General features: G+C 43.0%; 1 protein-coding gene across 2 annotated transcripts in view; it reads right to left on the bottom strand.

Moving 5' to 3' along the window:
- Positions 1 to 19033, bottom strand: part of COL1A2 (collagen type I alpha 2 chain) — a 73730-nt gene that overhangs the window by 19505 nt on the left and 35192 nt on the right. For both annotated transcript variants that reach the window (XM_066627706.1, XM_066627705.1), the window contains 18 exons: positions 17941 to 17994; positions 17704 to 17802; positions 17073 to 17126; positions 16550 to 16648; positions 14967 to 15020; positions 14123 to 14176; positions 13853 to 13906; positions 12529 to 12582; positions 11133 to 11177; positions 10346 to 10444; positions 7888 to 7995; positions 6497 to 6550; positions 4058 to 4111; positions 2270 to 2323; positions 2092 to 2145; positions 1892 to 1999; positions 684 to 737; positions 541 to 594 (listed from right to left, as the gene is read on the bottom strand). In XM_066627706.1, the coding sequence (XP_066483803.1) occupies positions 541 to 594; positions 684 to 737; positions 1892 to 1999; positions 2092 to 2145; positions 2270 to 2323; positions 4058 to 4111; positions 6497 to 6550; positions 7888 to 7995; positions 10346 to 10444; positions 11133 to 11177; positions 12529 to 12582; positions 13853 to 13906; positions 14123 to 14176; positions 14967 to 15020; positions 16550 to 16648; positions 17073 to 17126; positions 17704 to 17802; positions 17941 to 17994 (1206 nt within the window). The remainder of the gene's footprint in view (positions 1 to 540; positions 595 to 683; positions 738 to 1891; positions 2000 to 2091; positions 2146 to 2269; positions 2324 to 4057; positions 4112 to 6496; positions 6551 to 7887; positions 7996 to 10345; positions 10445 to 11132; positions 11178 to 12528; positions 12583 to 13852; positions 13907 to 14122; positions 14177 to 14966; positions 15021 to 16549; positions 16649 to 17072; positions 17127 to 17703; positions 17803 to 17940; positions 17995 to 19033) is intronic.

The raw sequence follows: 19033 nt of genomic DNA, 5'->3' as shown, positions 1-19033 counted from the left end.
AGCTGTGCTTAACTTTCTCCTTGCAACTCTCTTAAAGTCCTCTTTCTCTTCCAAAGGGAATTTCAGAGGAAAAGTGATGGATGGAGAAAAGGTTAAGTACCCCTTCACATCAAACCAACACTTCCTCATACTGCTTTGGATGAAGGAAAGGGCTGTTGGATTTTCTGGTCAAACTTGGGTCCAACTGTTATCATGGGTGAACTCAATAGTTCACTATGGAACATAAACCAACCTTTTTCTGTGACTGAACACTGCAGAACACTAGGCGTGGGCAATCAGTCTTTCAGGGAAGCTTGTCTATCATCTTGTCATACTGGAAGTTGCCTTGAGATGTATATGTACAATAGGGGGATATAGCTACTTTAAATGTTAGATAAATGTAGGAGCCCTAATAACGTTTCAGAGGTTCCCAGTGTAAAAGAATAACACTTCTCCAGAGTAATTCTTTGAAAAGATATACCTATGACTGAAAGTAGCTAATCCTTTTTGCAATCTAACCATCTGGATTTATAGATAAGATTGTTCTTGAGAACTACTTACAGCAGGGCCAGGGGGTCCAACTCTACCAGCAGCACCAGGGAAACCATTGGCACCCTATAAGAAAGGAAGTGAGAGATTAAAATTTGCCAGATTGAACAAATTGGTATAAAGAGGGTTGGAGAATAAGATGCCTCTTGACTTACAGGTGGACCACTATCACCACGAGCTCCAGCAGGACCAGAAGGACCCACGGGACCCTATATGCAAGGAGAGAAAAGGGAAAAATATTAAAACAGCAGATCAGAAATTGCTTAATGCTGATTTCTGATACATTGCAAACTGAGTTATTGGGAGCAAGACTGGCCCTTATTCCAGAATTTAACAATAGTCTTATTGTAAAATAAGACAGAACTTTCTTGAGAACTTCATATCACTTTCACCACAGAAGTGAAGAAACACTTTTGCAACATCTTTAGCTTGTTTCTTGAGCTCTTTCAGCTGGTAGAAGAGAACAAGATTCCCAATCGTACCTACTGGTGGCTTCACGAAAGGCATAATGTACACCTCTTTTTTGTGACAGGAGTTGATGGGCATCCCAAAGACTTCATAAAACATTATGAACTTTGTTTGGATGAGAGCTGATACTGCCCATAGTACATGAGAATAGCTTTCTGTGATCAGTGGTTGTTCCATATACTATAAGTCATGGAGGCAAGTGACATTATGAACAACCAGTTGGTACTATTCATAGGATCATTATTTATTCCTTGAACTTAAAGTATCGCAACCCACCAGCCTGGGAAGCAGGTTCCTTTTAAGGGGCAGGGAGGCAGGAAGGCAGTGACGCAATCTCCAGGATAGCACCACTACTGGGAACAGAAGAGGGTTTCCTTACCTCCTAAAAGCAGCGCCGGCCCCACTGATGGCCCCAGAGGGCTCCCTAAACCACAGAAACTGAAAAAAGCAATCAGAACCCACTTCTGGTTTTCAACTGCAAACCCGAAAATGGGTTTCAATTGCTTTTTTCAGTTTCTAAGGCTTGGGAAGCCCTGCAGAGGTGTCCGTAGTGCTCATTGAATCTCCACAGATGCTGACGCTACTTATAGGAGGTAAGGAAACCCCTCTTCTGTTCCCAGCAGTGAATATATTTTAAAATAAATATTTTGTATATATCAAATATTTAAAACAACTTTTTAAAAGGGATTTTCCCTGCTACTTGGGACAGATCCTTGACACTATACTAATTGATTTACTTTTATTTCTACTTTTGAAGATTTGATCCATGTAAGAGAATGAGACAGTCAACATACTATTTGCATCACAACAATAGATTTAAGGATGAGGCTACATGAAATCTGCACAGACTGTAGTTGAGTCAAAGAAAGTATAACATAAAGTTCACTTTACTTACGGCAGGGCCTGCATTTCCAACAGCACCAACAGCACCCTGTGGGCCAACTTCTCCTTTAGGGCCTCTCTGACCTCTTTCACCTTTAGCACCAGTCTGACCTGCTGCACCCTTAAAAAGTCAAGAGTGAAAGAGACTTAAAATACATTGCAACCCCTAAACCAGAAAAAGTGGAGAAAGCAAATCTTTCCTCTAATACTTACAGGAGGGCCAGCAAATCCAGGAGGACCAACAGGGCCAGTTTCACCACGTTCACCCTATGGTGGGGAAGGAAAAATGAAAAACACTTGTAATGAGAATAGCAAACTATCACTCCACGCCAATGGTTTCTGTAATGCGGTACTGTTACATTTTAGAAGGAGGAACTAGTTCATAACTTACAGGTGATCCACGTGGACCAGCAGGACCAGCAGGACCAGAAGCACCAGCTTCACCCTAAAAACACACAATGGAACAGTGTTACTAAGATACAAAATAGACCATCCCTTACAAGGATATTGAATGGGCTAAAATGTGTCACTGACACAGAAAGATCTGCAGAAAGGTAGAGTCATAGCAAGTAGCTTTAAACAATCTAAGCATGTAAATCTAGGTATTCACTAGAAACAAAGTTACAAATAAATCCCAGAGTCCCTCTGGCCAATCTGCCATATTTCTCCCCTGGCCAATCTGTCAAATCTGAAGCCTGAGCAAAACTTATCCATCAATATCTCTCTGTTGCATTCAGGCACAGTCCCCTTAAATACAGGTCATCCTCCACATTTTCTCATCTTTAGTCTAAGTAAAATCTTTTGCGGTCCTGTGCTAGAAGCCCTGCCAGGGAGCTGTAGATATCCTTGCTGAAAAGCAAACTGTTACAGTACCAGTACCTACGTGAAACCTGAATGTAGTAGTTAAGATCCATCAGACAACACACCCTCCAAATACATTAAGGGCAACGTGACCTCCTTTTAATGTTTCATAGACTTGTGTGTGGGTTTCGCCCACTCTAACAAGTGAGAAGATGGGGTACAATCTGCAGGAAATTATTTGTCCTCTCCCTCTGCTCCCCCTCTCTGTTTTGAGCAATCTATTCAGTATGCTAAATTTGGTTTGTGATATCAAATGTTTAACAACCAGAATCAAAAAAGAGCTACTCTAGTCATGCACAAGGGCTTGGCATACTCAGTGGGGTTTTAAAAATTCTGCTTGGAAGTACAGACCCCTCTTGTAATACCTTTTCAGAAAGTCCCCTCAATTTCAAAGTTGGCTGGCCATGTGGCATAGGGTTTGGAGGGGGGGGGAATGGGGATTGATGATTAAAACATCTAAGCTCTTGCGTCAAGCTACTGCTTCTTGTGTCAAGCTTCTTATGTCTTGTGTCAAGCTATTGCTTGTGTCACGTTATTGCTTTAACCATAAGTCTAAATCATGGCTGGCCCAGCCATGATGTTACCTGATGCAGCTTGCAGATGGCAGATATAAGGGGCAGCGGATTCTACGTGTCCGTCACAGTCTGCCACAACTTCTCTCTAGCCTGGTGTTGTTATTCTTACTACTATTGGTTAAAAGAGTTCTGTTTTCTGTTGACTGGACCAATAATTGGCCCGTATCAACAACAAACAGCACAATCCTCTGCATGCCTACTAAGAAGTAAGTCCCATTGTGTTCAGTGAGGCTTACTCTCCGAACAGTGTGCATTGGATTGCAGTCCAAGTTGGTTACAAGTCTTGGTTCTTTGTAGATGAAACAAATAAACAAACAAGATTTATTGTTCTCAAGTCTCCCTGTTGCTTGAGCAAGTCATTCCTTAGCAACTCCCTATCTATAAAATGGGTCTGTTAATGACCTTCCCCATAATTAATGAACAATACTGGAAAACAGTTTGGACTCCCAGGTGCTGTAGAAATCACACATTACTAATATTAACAGCAATAAGAAAAATCATGCTTGCCAAATTTGGGTGTGCGTGCCTGAAATTCTTAAGTATCAGGTGTGAAGAGCTTTATGGGTACTGAAGGCTGCCATTCCTACCTGGCAACCATGGTGGGGGATGTGTCTAGTTCCCCCTGTGCATGTGCCAATAATTGCACATGTGCAAAGGCCAGGTGAGTTCTGTTCATGCACGATTCTGTTCTACTTAGTTGCTAGTAATGTGCCTAGAAAGCATCTGAAAAGACTGATACTCACCCTTTCACCAGCACTTCCAGCAGGGCCAGGGGCACCGATTGCACCAGGAGCACCCTGAAGATCAAGGAAAACCATGTGTTTGAATGTGTATAATTTTCAGGTCAGTCCACATAAGAAGAGTGTTTGTTAATTAAAACTGCACAAATGAACAAATTCATGTTTAAGTCTCAAATTGCCTCAAGTTTAAAAATCCTAATTAGTCTCTGGATGAAACCTATGTCACAATTATCCTGATTAATTATATTTTCATGCTATTTTAAGCAATTTTAACTATGCAGTTTGAATAAGTAATGTAGTCATGTTGTATTAAAAATAACTAATTTTTCTTGATTCAGAAAATAGAAATCTATACAACCTCATTAATGTATGAGTATCACTTCAGGCTGATACCACTGCAAGTTAAAATACTGCTCCAGAAGACATGCATGGTGCATTGTGCCCTAAATATATCTCTAGAAAGGTAGAAGGGCACTAATAGGAAAGGATAGTTTGCCCTCATGCCCTGCTTATGAGCATCTCAAAGGCAACTGCTTGGCCACTGTGGGAAACAGAACGATGGGCTTGATGGACATTTGACCCGAGTGGACCTTTTTATGTTCTTCTTATTAAAAGAATTGTACATTTATGCACAATCCTATCCAAGGCCAGCACTGACAGAATGTGTGTTCTACCAGTTCAGGTTGCCACAAAAATGCCATAAGAGGTCAGGGAATTAGAGGACATGTCCTCTCGTGGATTGAGAACTGGTTGGAGGCCAGGAAGCAGAGAGTGGGTGTCAATGGAGTGTCAATTTTCACAATGGAGAGAGGTGAAAAGCGGTGTGCCCCAAGGATCTGTCCTGGGACCGGTGCTTTTCAACCTCTTCATAAATGACCTGGAGACAGGGTTGAGCAGTGAAGTGGCTAAGTTTGCAGACGACACCAAACTTTTCCGAGTGGTGAAGACCAGAAGTGATTGTGAGGAGCTCCAGAAGGATCTCTCCAGACTGGCAGAATGGGCAGCAAAATGGCAGACGCGCTTCAATGTCAGTAAGTGTAAAGTCATGCACATTGGGGCAAAAAATCAAATCAAAACTTTAGATATAGGCTGATGGGTTCTGAGCTGTCTGTGACAGATCAGGAGAGAGATCTTGGGGTGGTGGTGGACAGGTCGATGAAAGTGTCGACCCAATGTGCGGCGGCAGTGAAGAAGGCCAATTCTATGCTTGGGATCATTAGGAAGGGTATTGAGAACAAAACGGCTAGTATTATAATGCCGTTGTACAAATCTATAGTAAGGCCACACCTGGAGTATTGTGTCCAGTTCTGGTTGCCGCATCTCAAAAAAAGACATAGTGGAAATGGAAAAGGTGCAAAAGAGAGCGACTAAGATGATTACGGGGCTGGGGCACCTTCCTTATGAGGAAAGGCTACGGCGTTTGGGCCTCTTCAGCCTAGAAAAGAGACGCCTGAGGGGGGACATGATTGAGACATACAAAATTATGCAGGGGATGGGCAGAGTGGATAGGGAGATGCTCTTTACACTCTCACATAATACCAGAACCAGGGGACATCCACTAAAATTGAGTGTTGGGCAGGTTAGGACAGAAAAGAAAATATTTCTTTACTCAGTGTGTGGTCAGTCTGTGGAACTCCTTGCCACAGGATGTGGTGCTGGCATCTACCCTAGACGTCTTTAAAAGGGGATTGGACAAGTTTCTGGAGGAAAAATCCATTATGGGGTACAAGCCATGATGTGTATGCGCAACCTCCTGATTTTAGAAATGGGTTATGTCAGAATGCCAGATACAAGGGAGGGCACCAGGATGAGGTCTCTTGTTATCTGGTGTGCTCCCTGGGGCATTTCATGGGCCGCTGTGAGATACAGGAAGCTGGACTAGATGGGCCTATGGCCTGATCCAGTGGGGCTGTTCTTATGTTCTTATGTGCTTATGCTTTGTGGCAATACAGGGAGATGGCATGCTGGTAGGAAGGCTGGAGCCTTCCTACATGTGCTGGCAGAGTGACAGAGGCCCACCGGAGCAGGTAAGCCTGGCTCAGGGGGTGGAAGGGGGGAGAGGGAGGGGTTCAAGAGGGTGGGGGAGGGCAGAACAGGGAGGATATGGGGCAGGGGTGGGCGGATCATGCTCAGGAAGTGGCAGGTTCAATGGTGGCAGCACAACCAAGTCCTAACCCCCTTCCCAGGCCAGATCTGCCTGCACAGTTCAACTTGGACTTGTGCCAGCGATACTGTTGGCGCAAGTCTGTTAACCATAGCGGCTGCTGGGGCTTACCCTGGGGCAAGGTGACAAATGCCCCCTTACCCCAAGGAGACCTCCAGCAGCTGAAAATCCCCTGTAGGATGCTGTGTAACTGGCACTGGTGCATTGCCACATGGGGATTTAGTTAGGATTGGGCTGCCCATTCCTTGGAAAGAAAGTAACTTAAGAAGTATGCTTACACGTGCACCATCTCTTCCTGATGTTCCAACCTCACCTCTGAAGCCTGTTGGACCCTGAAAATCAGAAGAAAACAGCATAACTTATGACTATCAGCATCTAACTGAAAATTAAGCAAGGTACTTTATGTAGCAAAGGTTCTCAAAATTTCCTACCACTGAGACACACAAAGGATTTACATTGGGGTTTATTTTTTAAGGCTGGTCTGTAGGGCCACTGTGAGATACAAGAAGCTGGACTAGATGGGCCTTATATTCTTACATATATTCTTTGATTTTTGTATCATCCATAACCAACTCCTGAAAATCTTTTCCTCTACCCATAAGACTTCTTTTATCCCCTCCACCTGTGGATTATTCTCAGTGTTACAGAATGCTAATGCCATGATCACTCTTCCCATAATGCTCTTGTCCACAAGTAAAGATGTGGAGTCTTCCTCACTTCTGCATTGAGTATGTTTTCTCTTAACACAGAGCTTCAACACTGTGCACATGTTTTTGGTGTGACAGTCGCAGTTATCTCAAAATATCCTGAAAGTGTGAGTCTTTAATAACCAATTATTATCTGCAGACCTACATTATCTTAACAGGGTTCAGCACTGAAGCAACTGCATTTTGAGCGGCAGTCATACTGCTTATACTGAGTTAAACATTAACACGACCAAGCATTTGCATGGTCTTCTGCTTAGAACTTCAGTACAAGAAGCCACAACATGAAAAGATAAAATTTTCCTACTCATAAAAATATATAGTGGGACAAACTCATACCAACATTGTTCCTGTCTCTGGGTAATCTATGGTTACTTTACTAGCCATAGGCTTGCTCCTTATCTGCAGTACAGGTGGGTGGGACACAATCCATGGCTGAAAGCAGCTGCAGTGCTGATTGCTTGGGACCATTCACGAAGCAGAGGCACTTAACCCAAATATTAATTCAGAACTTTCTTGGCTGGCTACCTCGGAGTCACCCTTACTGATTTGCTGGTGCTGCAATTGCAACTGGTTGCAAAAGTGGTGCCTTTGGTGGAAAAGCAAGTTCTCCAAACGAAATGAGTTTTCTTTTCATTTATCACAGCTTAATGCAATTGTCTTAAGCCAGTGGTTCCCAAGCTGTGGGTAGGAACCACTGGTAGGTCACAACCTGATTTTTGGTGGGTCACCAAAGGGTGATGGAAAGATCAGATAACTGCCGCAAGTCAAGGTATTTTAGCTTAAGGTAAGGAAACATTGAAAAATATGAGTTTGTACCTGCTCTCTGAAGTGGCACAGCTGAGTCCCTCCCCTTGTTGGAGAAAGAACTTGTTACTGAAGTACATCAGGACATTTATCAAAGGTCCCAATACCTTGTTGGGCACCCACAGAAAAAAAGATTTTTTTTTTTCTTATCATCTTACCTTTTCACCTTTGCCTCCTGGAATGCCAGCAACACCTCTCTCACCGGGGATTCCACTAGGACCAGCTGGACCTGCAGCACCAACTGCACCAGCATTACCAGGTTCACCCTAAGAGAAGAAGTGAAATGAGTTATTTTTTTAAAGGCTTTTAATTCGGGGGGGGGGGGAGAGAAATGAACACCATGTTGTATTGCTCTGCCTGCCATCTGTTTCATTTGAGCTGTGGTTTAACTTATTAGTTTTCTGAAACGTGCACCATTTCCAAAAGCTGTTGTATATTTAGTGGAAAAGAATGGACTCAGTTGGCGTAACATTCCAATGATTCATCATGAACCTTGGTTCATGTCATGAACGCCAGCTTTTCTGCCAATGCGATTATTTGTCCCACTTCCACTGTTGGTTAAACTGAATCTGCAGACTCCAATTATTATATACGGTATGTTTTTAGTTGTTTTTAGGATTGTGCTTATTTTTGATGAAAATTTCGAAAGCCGTCTTGGGCATTTGCCTTGGCAAGGGAAAGGTTAGGTAGAAAATGAATGAATGAATCCCAGCAAACTTAGCTAAACATATCCTACAGTGAAATGGGCAGGCACCCACCCTATGTCCAATTGTGAATGATTTTATTTAAATGGATTCCTCTGGTGGGTGTGATGCTCAGAATTTTAAACTGTATCCTTGGCAAACCTGGGCAGTATCCAGGCTTACCAGCAATCATTGGGACACTTTCCACATTTCCTGACGATCTTGGATGCTGCTGTGCATGTCCACAGCAGTAACCAGGGCTTAAAGTCTGTTGGTTTACTAACATATCACTTCCTGGGGGCACTCTGTGCTCCTCTTCCTCAAGCAATAAAATGCAAGATATGGAACTGAAAATACAAACCATGTTAATATTTTGAAAATATCCCCATCTAAGAATGTTGCATTTTTTTTCCTTCGCAGTGAATTTCCTCATAGCGCTCTATTCTCTCTAGAAGTCCACTGTGAGAGCTGCAGAAATGAAATGTGTGTGTATGTGTGTGTGTATATATGTGTGTGTGAGAGAGAGAGAGTTTGCCTGCTGTGTTAGAAAGCCTACTCAATCCTCTTTCAATTTTGTTTTTAAAAAAGGTCACAAGAAATGTGACCTTAGTGTGGGAAACGGGGGAGCACATATCCTTAAAAGAAAAAAGAAGTTTAAATTCACAAGTGGTGAGTGGCAGAGATCTGGGCCCCAAGGAGCTCTAAGGTAGGGATGGAAAGCAAAGTGACCAAGTGTCCTTGTCACCCTTCATCAAATGGAACATCAGCCATGCTACAACTTTTGTGTGCCTCCATCTGCACAAATCACTCCCTCCTCTCACGTCTTGCAGTCACCAGCCAGTCTCTCTCATGTCATTCTCTTGCCCCACTGCACCTCCTTATGGCTTTGAATCCTCTTACTGCCTGCACAGACAGGGCCAAACCAGGTGGGTAATTCAGAGGTCTTTGTCTGCTAATCCTGCTCCTAGAATTTTTCTTCTTCAGTCTTCATATGACCACATGAAGTTGCCTTATACTGCTAGACCATTAACCCACTTAGCCCACACTGGCAGCAGCTCTGCAGAAAGTCTCAGGCAGACATTGTTCCCATCACCTCGTATACGATCCTTTAAACTGGAGGACTGAGCTTGGCACCTATGTGCAAAACATGAGCCCTGCCACTGAGCTATGGTTCCTTCATCAGTCCTGCTCCTGTCCTCACTCCAATCTTTCCTTCTCCCACATTTTTTAACTTTGGTTCTTTGGTGTTGGTGTCATCTTTTCTTCTTCCTAGCTCCACCCTCTTCTATTTAAGTTTAGCCTCCTTGACCTTCTGCTACTTCAAACTATCTCCAACACCTCCCCTGACAGCTACTGCATCAGACAAAAATGCGTGCTGAAGAGTACAAAGAGAGTTCTAGGTATGTGAAGGAAAACCCCCCTTCTTCCCACCCCCAAAACTGCAGCCCCTCCTCCATAAAGTGCCTTTCTAAACCCAGACAAGGGGCGTGTGTATGTCACTGCCACTAAACCAGTAGACAGAATAAGGGTAAACTTATAGATCCTGATATGGAGAGTGCATGACTGATAAGCTCCACATGCACTGCGGTTTCTAAGTGTCAAAAAGCAGGCTCCCATCACTGTATAGCAGCCCATGAAAAAGAAGGCTCTGTATTACAGATGCAACTTCCAGTAGCTACAAGGGCAAAAGAAGGCAATAAAAACCCAGCCAAAAATATTGAGGTATGACTGCTGTGACATACAGTTAATTGCACAGGTGACTCCCATTTCTATACTCTGAGAAATGCAGACTCACAGAGATAATGTTATTTACATTTGCTGAGAATTTACACATGTGAGGAGGTTGCCATCAGCATGCAGTGAAGTTCTTGCATCAAGGAGATAAGATTGCCCTCTCTGGGGTTTTGGAAAAACAGCAACCGTTCTGCCTCACCTTGTTACCATCAGGCCCTGGTGCACCAGATGGGCCACGGCTTCCAATGGAGCCTACAGGACCAACAGCGCCACTTTCACCTGGAGGACCACGTTCACCCTGCAAGAAACAGAACGGTATGAGATTTCTTAGGGTTCAGAATTTGATAGGGTGAGGAAGCTTAGCAGTTGTGTTCAGTCAAGTGGGCCAGAGGCTTTCAGGGGACAAGAGGCTGGCTGCATAACATTAAAGCCTCAAAAGGTGCTAAGGCGACAAGTAGAAAATGCGAACTCCTTTTTGTTCATGTAAAATGAATAGCAACTGAATGTGGTTCAGATGCTGTATAGGGACTCCAGCACTCAACCAAAAATTCTGGAACCTGCAATCTGGATGCACCCTTAGTAAGCCCTGAACCTATGATCAGGACAGAGACATCAGTGGTTGTAGCCAAAGAAAGAAAGAATGGATAAGTCATGACAGGCAGCCCAATTCTATCTAAATTCTCCTGCAATGGTGCTGGTGCAGGCTATACTGCATCCCATGGGGGAATTTTGGCTACTGGAGGTCTCCTTGGGGTAAGGGGGCACTTGTTCCCAGAACCTGGGGTTAGCTCTAGCAGCCACAATGGGTTAACTTGGAACAGTGTAAGTCCACATTGAATCATGTCAGTGGATCAGGCATGGGAAGGGATAGAGAATAGGGTGTGTGCCAGTGCTGTTGATTACGCCCCCTTCTCAGGCCGAATCCATCCACCCCCGCCCTATTTATTAGCATAGTAACGTATAGTTATAGTGAACTATAAACTTACTCTTGGGCCAGCGGGTCCAGGGATACCAAAGTCGCCATGAAGACCCTATGTGCAAAAGAGAGACTAGTTAAAAGATTGTTCTTATTGTATAAGGATTCTTTTAGTTATTGACTAAAGATATTCTTAAACAGTGAGATAAAAGATGAAAAACACTGAACCAAAAATTGTGATGCCCCAGAATATGGGGCCGCTGGTTGCTGCACAAGAGAGCATTAGCAGTACAATCCTAAGGATGTCTACTCAGAAGCTCCACTGAGTTTAATGGAATTTACTTCCAGCTAAGTGCATATAGGATTGCAGTCTTGATCAGGTTTTCTATTTTCTGTATCAGTTTGATGTCACATCAGGGTGCACCATGTATGGCAGGAAGATGATGACTGAGATTGTTATGTTAGGGACTAGAGTGCTGAATGTAGACAGGCAAGACCCAAGTTCAAGTCCACATTCTGCCATAAAACACACTGGGTAATCTGAGGTCGGTCATCCTCTCAACCCTTCAGAGGGTTGTTGTTAAGATAAAGCGAGGGGACAACCACACATGTTACCTCGAGCTCTGAGCTGGAACAGCAGGCTAAAAACATCATTCATAGATACAAATGTCTTTATGAAATCCCACACATATTTAAGACTGTATTTGTACAGGAAAAGAAAAAAATATCAATTTGCTTAGGTAACCTACCCACATATTTATGGACCACCACTCCTTTCTGTCTCTAATGTGGGTGGTTTTTTGTTTGTTTGTTTATATGTTTGTTTAGTGGTTGCTTGTTTCATTTAGGAATATTGATAATGTAGGAAATGGCTTTTTCTAATTTGTCATTTCCCACCAGATCAATATTCCTAAATGAAACAAAAAAAACACACACAAACAAGAAATCATCATTAGAGACCAAAAACTGCTTGTAGTGTGGTTGTGAACACTACAATTGTACAGTTACAATCTGTAATTGACTAGATCAACACTGGGCAGGTATATTAAAAATTTTCCTTCCCCCCCACCCCACTGAGAAAGATATTCAGATGAATCAGGTAGTAAGTATTCTCCTGCTCTAAGGACTACAGCATGCTGCCCTCAATGACTACAAGGCCTTGTAACTTCAGAAAGGAGAGCAGTGAGCTCTACAAGACTGGATAGCAGTGCAGTCCATACCAACAGGGACATTGGAGAACCAGGGCCATCATGTCACTTTAAAAACACACTTAGTTACTGTAGCTTGCTATTCTCCCTGGAATGCCTCACAGACATACCAGAAATTCCAGAACGTGATTCTTCTCATTACTATTACACAATCACAGGAGCCATTGTATTTTCTTTCTGTTGCCAGACAAGAAGTTTGGTCACTGAACATGTGGTCCACATTACTATGTGTGATGAAGGACTGCTTTGATAACTTACTCTTTCTCCTGGTTTGCCGGCTTCACCAACTGCACCTGAGGGACCTGGAAGGCCCTAAATAAAAAGAAAGTGAGAGAAATAAGAACCAAAAAAATGCTATGAAATTCTTTTCAACATACTAAGTGGCTATCAATCAGCCTGCAGGCCTTGTAATTAAGCACTAGTAAACAATTTAGGGTCCAATCCTATCCAACTTTCCCACACTGATGCAACTGCAATGCAGCCCCAAGGTAGGAGAACAAATATTCCCTTAACTTGAGGAGGCTACCATGACTGCATCCTCACCACAGGATGGAGTACACACCCTGTTGTCATGGCTGCATCAGCACTGGAAAGTTGGATAGGATTGGGCCCTTAATCAGATTGGGAATCCAAAATATCAAAGCTCAACAATGTCTTATACACTCAGTTCAAAGGCCATCAAAAGTCACCTGAGCCTTCGTTGCATCACTGTGGCCTATTCAAACCAATCTATTTTACTCTTGGGGTAGAATACTGCCACTTTTAAGACTGATATTCCTCCCTCCTGCTTTGAAATCTAATCTCCTGATTTTGCCAGTATTTAACCTTTGGTGACGTATTCCAGGGCCAAACTAGATCTCAGGGCACTTGCATGTTTTGTAAACATTTGCTTTTCCCATTCACAGGTTGAGTGAATGGCCTACTTTTTAATACCAAAAGGAGCAGGTAGGGAAGAGAACAATCCTTGCCCCCTCCCCTCCCATATTTCACAATGTTTTGCTACTTTTAAGCAGTTTTTCCTTAGTCCAGTTCTAATAGCAGAAATTTGCTGAGCAGGCAGAAAACTACTTAGAGACTGGAGAGCCTTAACCCCAGATTTCACCCTAGTAAGGTTGACATTGGACTCAATGCATTGGACTCAAATGCCACTGCATGTTATATTCACTGAACCAAGCACAGCTGTGTGGGGGAGAAGTGGTTGAGATGAGCATACAACTACGGTCAAATGTATGCACGTTTAGATTAATATAAAATAGGCTTTGGATAATCTGCTCTGCTAGGCCTTGCTCCATTCTAAGCTACTGCAATTTTTAGCAAGCAAACCTTGCAAGATCTAAGCGATAACTGTTTAGCTACTGAGGCTTAGCGAGGTGCCTCTTTACTGAGTCCTTTATTAGCTCCTTTGGCAGCAAAGGTGCCTATATTAGAATTTACAGAGTAGGATATGATGTACATGTACCTTTCAGGATAATATGAAATACTTCAATGTATTTTAAGCACAGGTTTCTATCTACAGAGTTCAAATTCTAGCTTCACGTTGGCATCAAAACAGTCATATTTACTTCAGTATATCTTCACTTACTTGGAAGCCAGGAGGACCAGATGGACCAGGTTCACCCTTGGAACCAGGATTACCCTAGATTAAATAGACCAAGAAAAAGCTGTTAGTCACTGGCTTTTTCTTTTGTTCTGCAAACAGTAGAATGTTCTACAGTATATAAAGAAATAGTTAATTGTCCCCATCCAGAGCTATGTGAAAGAATGCACGTGCAGATCGGTTCCCCCCACTGAAGTGAATTAGAGATGATGAAGCTCCATATTTGTGACTGAGGTTAACAATTTTTATACTTACAACAACACCAGGTGGCCCTTGAGCTCCATTGTTTCCTTCAGCGCCAGGAGCACCCTAGAACAACAGAAGTTTATTTACAAAAAGTTAGCACAATCTTTCTCTGAAATATACACAGTGCTTTCTTCGCTTGCTTGTCTAAAATCAAATGGCCAAATGGCTAAAATCAAATAACTGGTGTTCCAATGGCGGAATGTGCATTATGGCTGTTGCGAATGGCCTCCTAGCAGTGAGGCCAAAACAGCCTCAAGTGTGGTGGTAGATTGATGGGGATGAGGCAGAATATATCCCCCCCCCCTGTTTTCCCCAACAGGATGCAGCGCAAGTCTTTTTGGTGTGGCTGCATTGGTGAGATGGGAAGCATAGGACTGGACTGTTAGAAACTCTTCCCATATCAAATGGGAGTTACTCACTCGAATCACTTGTACTACAGGGAGGTTTACTCCTGGCATTTTTAAACACACATTTATGTTCATTGTAAGTATTGATATCAAGGAAAAATATTCACACTGGAGTGTAAGATATTAGCCCCTGGCTATTAGCAGGAAATTTAAACAACAAACTGATTTTTTTCAATTATATACATTATTTTGACCATCTTGCAAATTACATAAGAAGCTGCCTCATATCAAGTCAGACCCTTGGTCCATCTGTTCCAATACTGTCTGCATGGATAGTAACCGTCCAGTGTTTCAGACAGATATTTTTTTTCATTCCTACTTGGAGACACTTGGGACTGCACACACTCTACTACTGAGCTATGGCTCTTCTCCTACTGGAGTTTGACAATTCCTTTACATGTGACCCTAAATAAGGTACATAATACAAAACACTTGAGAGCACATACCCGTGGGCCAGGAACGCCAACATGGCCTCTATCTCCAGGTTTGCCAGGTTCACCCTATGGAAGAAGGCAAAGGAAAATAAAATGTTATCAGAGCAGAAGCTAACAATAGTTGTAAGTTTATTTTATTTCTGCTTCTGAAATAGAAGCTATTTCCACATAGTTTCAGTCTTGTACATTTTGCCAAACACCATCATACTCTCCAAGATGCTGTATACAGCAGTGTTTCTCAAACTGTGGGTCGGGACCCACTAGGTGGGTCACAAGTCAATTTCAGGTGGGTCCCCAGTCATTTCAATATTTTATTTTTAATATATTAGACTTGATGCTCCCATGGTATGTGACTGCATTTGGGGAAATGTTATAGACCTGTACTTTTAACAAGCTACTATGTATATTCTTGCAACAATGATAAAATGGGTAAGTGTGTGTAGGATTGCAGCCTAGGATTGTTGAAAAATTTCCTGCTTGATGATGTCACTTCTAGTCATGACATCACTTCCGGTGGGCCCTGGCAGATTCTCATTCTAAAAAGTGGGTCCCGGTGCTAAATGTATGAAAACCACTAGTATACACCTACAGATTCCCAGAAGAACTGGAAGGAAACCAGCAAATCATCTAGCCTCTTAACACTTACCCCACTATCTAATTTATCCCATGGAGGTGCTTGCTAAGTCTTATTTCTCTAGGAAAGTATGACTGAAAGCCATTATGGTGCAATGAGAAGAATGTGGAACTTTGGGTGGACTCCAGTGCCCCCATCAGCCATGAAGCTCACTGACAATACAATCCTATGCATGTTTTCTTGAAAGTCCCACTATGTTCCATAGGGCTTACTCCCAGGTAAGTGTGCATAAGACTACCGCCTGAGTGACCTTGGGCCAGACTTTCTCTCTCTGCCTGGCCTACCTCAAAGGTTGTGATGAGGATCAAGTGGTGTAATGCCATTCCCTGCTTATTGGAGATATGGTGGATACAAAAGGTGATTCATAAAAATAAATTACATAACCTCCCAGGGTAGCTTTTTCTACTGTGGTCTTAATGTTTTTTATTAACTGTATTTTTATCCCATGTTATTTGCACCATGAAACTCAAGGCAGCATACATGGAATTTCTAGGCAGACACCTGGACACTGTATCTGAATCTGGTTAAATTCAGCAAGGTGGGTGTCTCATGCACCCCCACAACATGCTCTGGAACCAGTCTTATGGCTGCACCCATACTATGCTTGTTCCTCCCCCCTTCACCATTTCAGGGACAGCGGTTAAATGTATTCATCCTCAAGAATTTTAAATGGCCTGACAAACACACCTGAGCCATCAAACTCAAAGAATAAATGCACAGAGCACTGATATAGTCACCCTACTATTGCCTTAGACTCAGATTGCATGTTCAGGTCTATCATGGTATAGGCCTCTTGGGGATGTAACACATCGGACTGTTGGTGGGAGATCACAGGAGGCTACCTCATAGTCAGACTATTTCTAAAATGGAGGAACATTCTAAAATGGAGATCCCTTGTGTTCATTACTGGAATGCCACAGAAAGGTGAAAAGTGATAGTGCAGTTGTTGAGACAGACTTACATTGGGTCCTTTTGGTCCTGGAAATCCGATGTTGCCAATTTCACCTCTTGGGCCAGCTGGGCCAACAGGACCAGGACGACCATCAGGGCCAGCCAATCCCTAGGGGGAAAGATCATGATTTTTATTATTGGTACATTGCTTTATGGTCTTACAGGAATACTGCTGTATTCCTGCCGTATTCCATACAGTGCACTGTCCTCTTCAGTAGAACCCACCTTCCAGACTCCACTGTCTCTCTCTTTCCTAGGTGTAGGGCAAACACTGCTGCAGGCCAGTGTTAAAAGCCCTGCTGGGCAGCTGTATGTAAATATCAAGCTCAGGCTTGAGTTTAACAGTGACCTTACAGGGTGATCTTGGGAAAATCACCATCTTGCAGTCTAACCTAACTCAAGGGTCTGTTACCAGGGCAAACATGGTACAAATTTTAAAGTTCCTAGATACTGCTATAGAAACTATTTATAAGAATATAAATGCTAGCTTAAAGGAACATGCTTTAAAGCAGAATAAATTGTGGGATACTTACAGGGAGACCTTCTTTGCCAGCAGGACCTGGGCTTCCAGATTGACCTGGGAGACCCTAAAAAGCATAGAAACTTCATCTGAATTTGCTCTTGCTTGAAACTGGAATGCAACTTAATTCATTCTCTCTCTCTCTCTCTCTCTCTCACACACACACACACACACACACACACACACACACACACACACACACACACACTCTCACACAGAAAAAAGGGGGTGCTGTTTTCTGCCAATCCAATATATGAATGATGAGAAAGTAATTTATATTACATTTATATCCTGCCTCTCTTTCATGCCATAACTCAAAGCAGTGTATACGGGGTTCTCAGCTGGTCTCCCATCAATACAAAGACCTTGCTTAATTTCAACAAGGTGGCTGCATCATGTGGCTATACACCAAATCCATCAGCCAAGTCAGCCAATGATTGAGTTCAGTGGGACTTACTCCCAACCAGTTCTGATCACTAAAAAATACTGAACATATACTAATCATAATCAAGGATAACGCATTTTTAAAAGGGCTTTTAAAAGTCGTTCAATTTTAAAATATAGCTTTTTTAAAAATAAACAAAAAATGTCCCTTGACTTCCTCTGCTGTTGCCTTACAAAATCACATCACCCTCCATACTCACCCTTGCACCCATGAGGCCAGGTTCACCAGGGCGACCTGCATCACCACTGGGACCTTTAGCACCTGCAGGGCCGGAAGCACCACGATTGCCAGGAAGGCCCTGCAAAGAAACACATTAAATTTACATTGAAGAGAATGGTAACAGCAGTAAGATCACTATCATGCTGGCTTTGCGGAAAGACATGACAACATGACTAGCTATAAAGTTGTGAGTTAAAAAATAAAAGCAACAACTTACTACAACACCAGCTCTACCATCAGCTCCAGGGAGACCACGAGATCCAGGAACACCCTATGAAGAAGGAATAAAGAAAAGAACATATAAAATATGCTCAGAAATGGAAAAGAGATTCAGCCAGCTCAAAAGGGTTTGCCAATGAGAGATTTAAAGAGGAATGTTTGGCATTTGTGATGGGGGAAAACAGTGAGCATCCCGTTTCCTTAATTCTGGGGATATGGAGTTCCTGACAAAGTAACAAAATGGGAGTTCTTCACTTTCCGATTGAGCTTGAATTCCGTATGACCTCAGATCACTCAGAAAAATTGTAAGGTGAGAGTTTGCCCAAAGGTAGCTTCTGGTGGTCTTGTCTCGGTGCTATACAGCACAGTGGAAAGCACCCCAGTTGACATGTTCCCCTCAGGTTCATTCAGTACACAAAGCAAGTCATGCGACACAGGACATTACTGAATATTGAATCAGATCACTGGTCTATCTAGCACAGATAGGACTGAGCCAATTGGCAACAGCTCTCCAAGATCCCAGATGAAGGTCTTTTTCAGTCTCACTTGGAGATGTCAGGGATTGAACCTAGAATCCTCTGCAAGCAGAGCAGATGCTCCACAACTTTGGAATGGCTCCTCCTCAGACTATACAAGCTCTGCAGAGTATACAACCCACGTAGACCTGTGCTGTTTCCTGTTGTCTGTGGGAACTAGCAGAGACTGAAGCACTCCTCACAACTGGACTGATTACTGCACTGAATCCGGTACTCTGTCTAAATCCTGAGCCAGTATTGTTGACCTTTGTGAGATCTCCCTGTAGAAAAACTGACTGAGGGCACAATCCTAACCAGGTCTACTCAGAAGTATGTCCTATTTTGTTCAATGGGGTTTACTCTCAGGAAAGTGTGGTTAGGATTGCAGCCTCTGTTTCCTGATTTTAGAAATGGGCTATGTCAGAATGCCAGATGCAAGGGAGGGCACCAGGATGCAGGTCTCTTGTTGTCTTGTGTGCTCCCTGAGGCATTTGGTGGGCCACTGTGAGATACAGGAAGCTGGACTAGACGGGCCTGTGCCCTGATCCAGTGGGGCTGTTCTGATGTTCTTATGAG

This window comes from Tiliqua scincoides, chromosome 5 (assembly GCF_035046505.1).
Source record: "Tiliqua scincoides isolate rTilSci1 chromosome 5, rTilSci1.hap2, whole genome shotgun sequence".
Classification (NCBI taxonomy): Eukaryota; Metazoa; Chordata; class Lepidosauria; order Squamata; family Scincidae; genus Tiliqua; species Tiliqua scincoides.
Note: the sequence above shows the minus strand (reverse complement) of the source record. Positions and strands in the feature narration are given on the sequence as shown.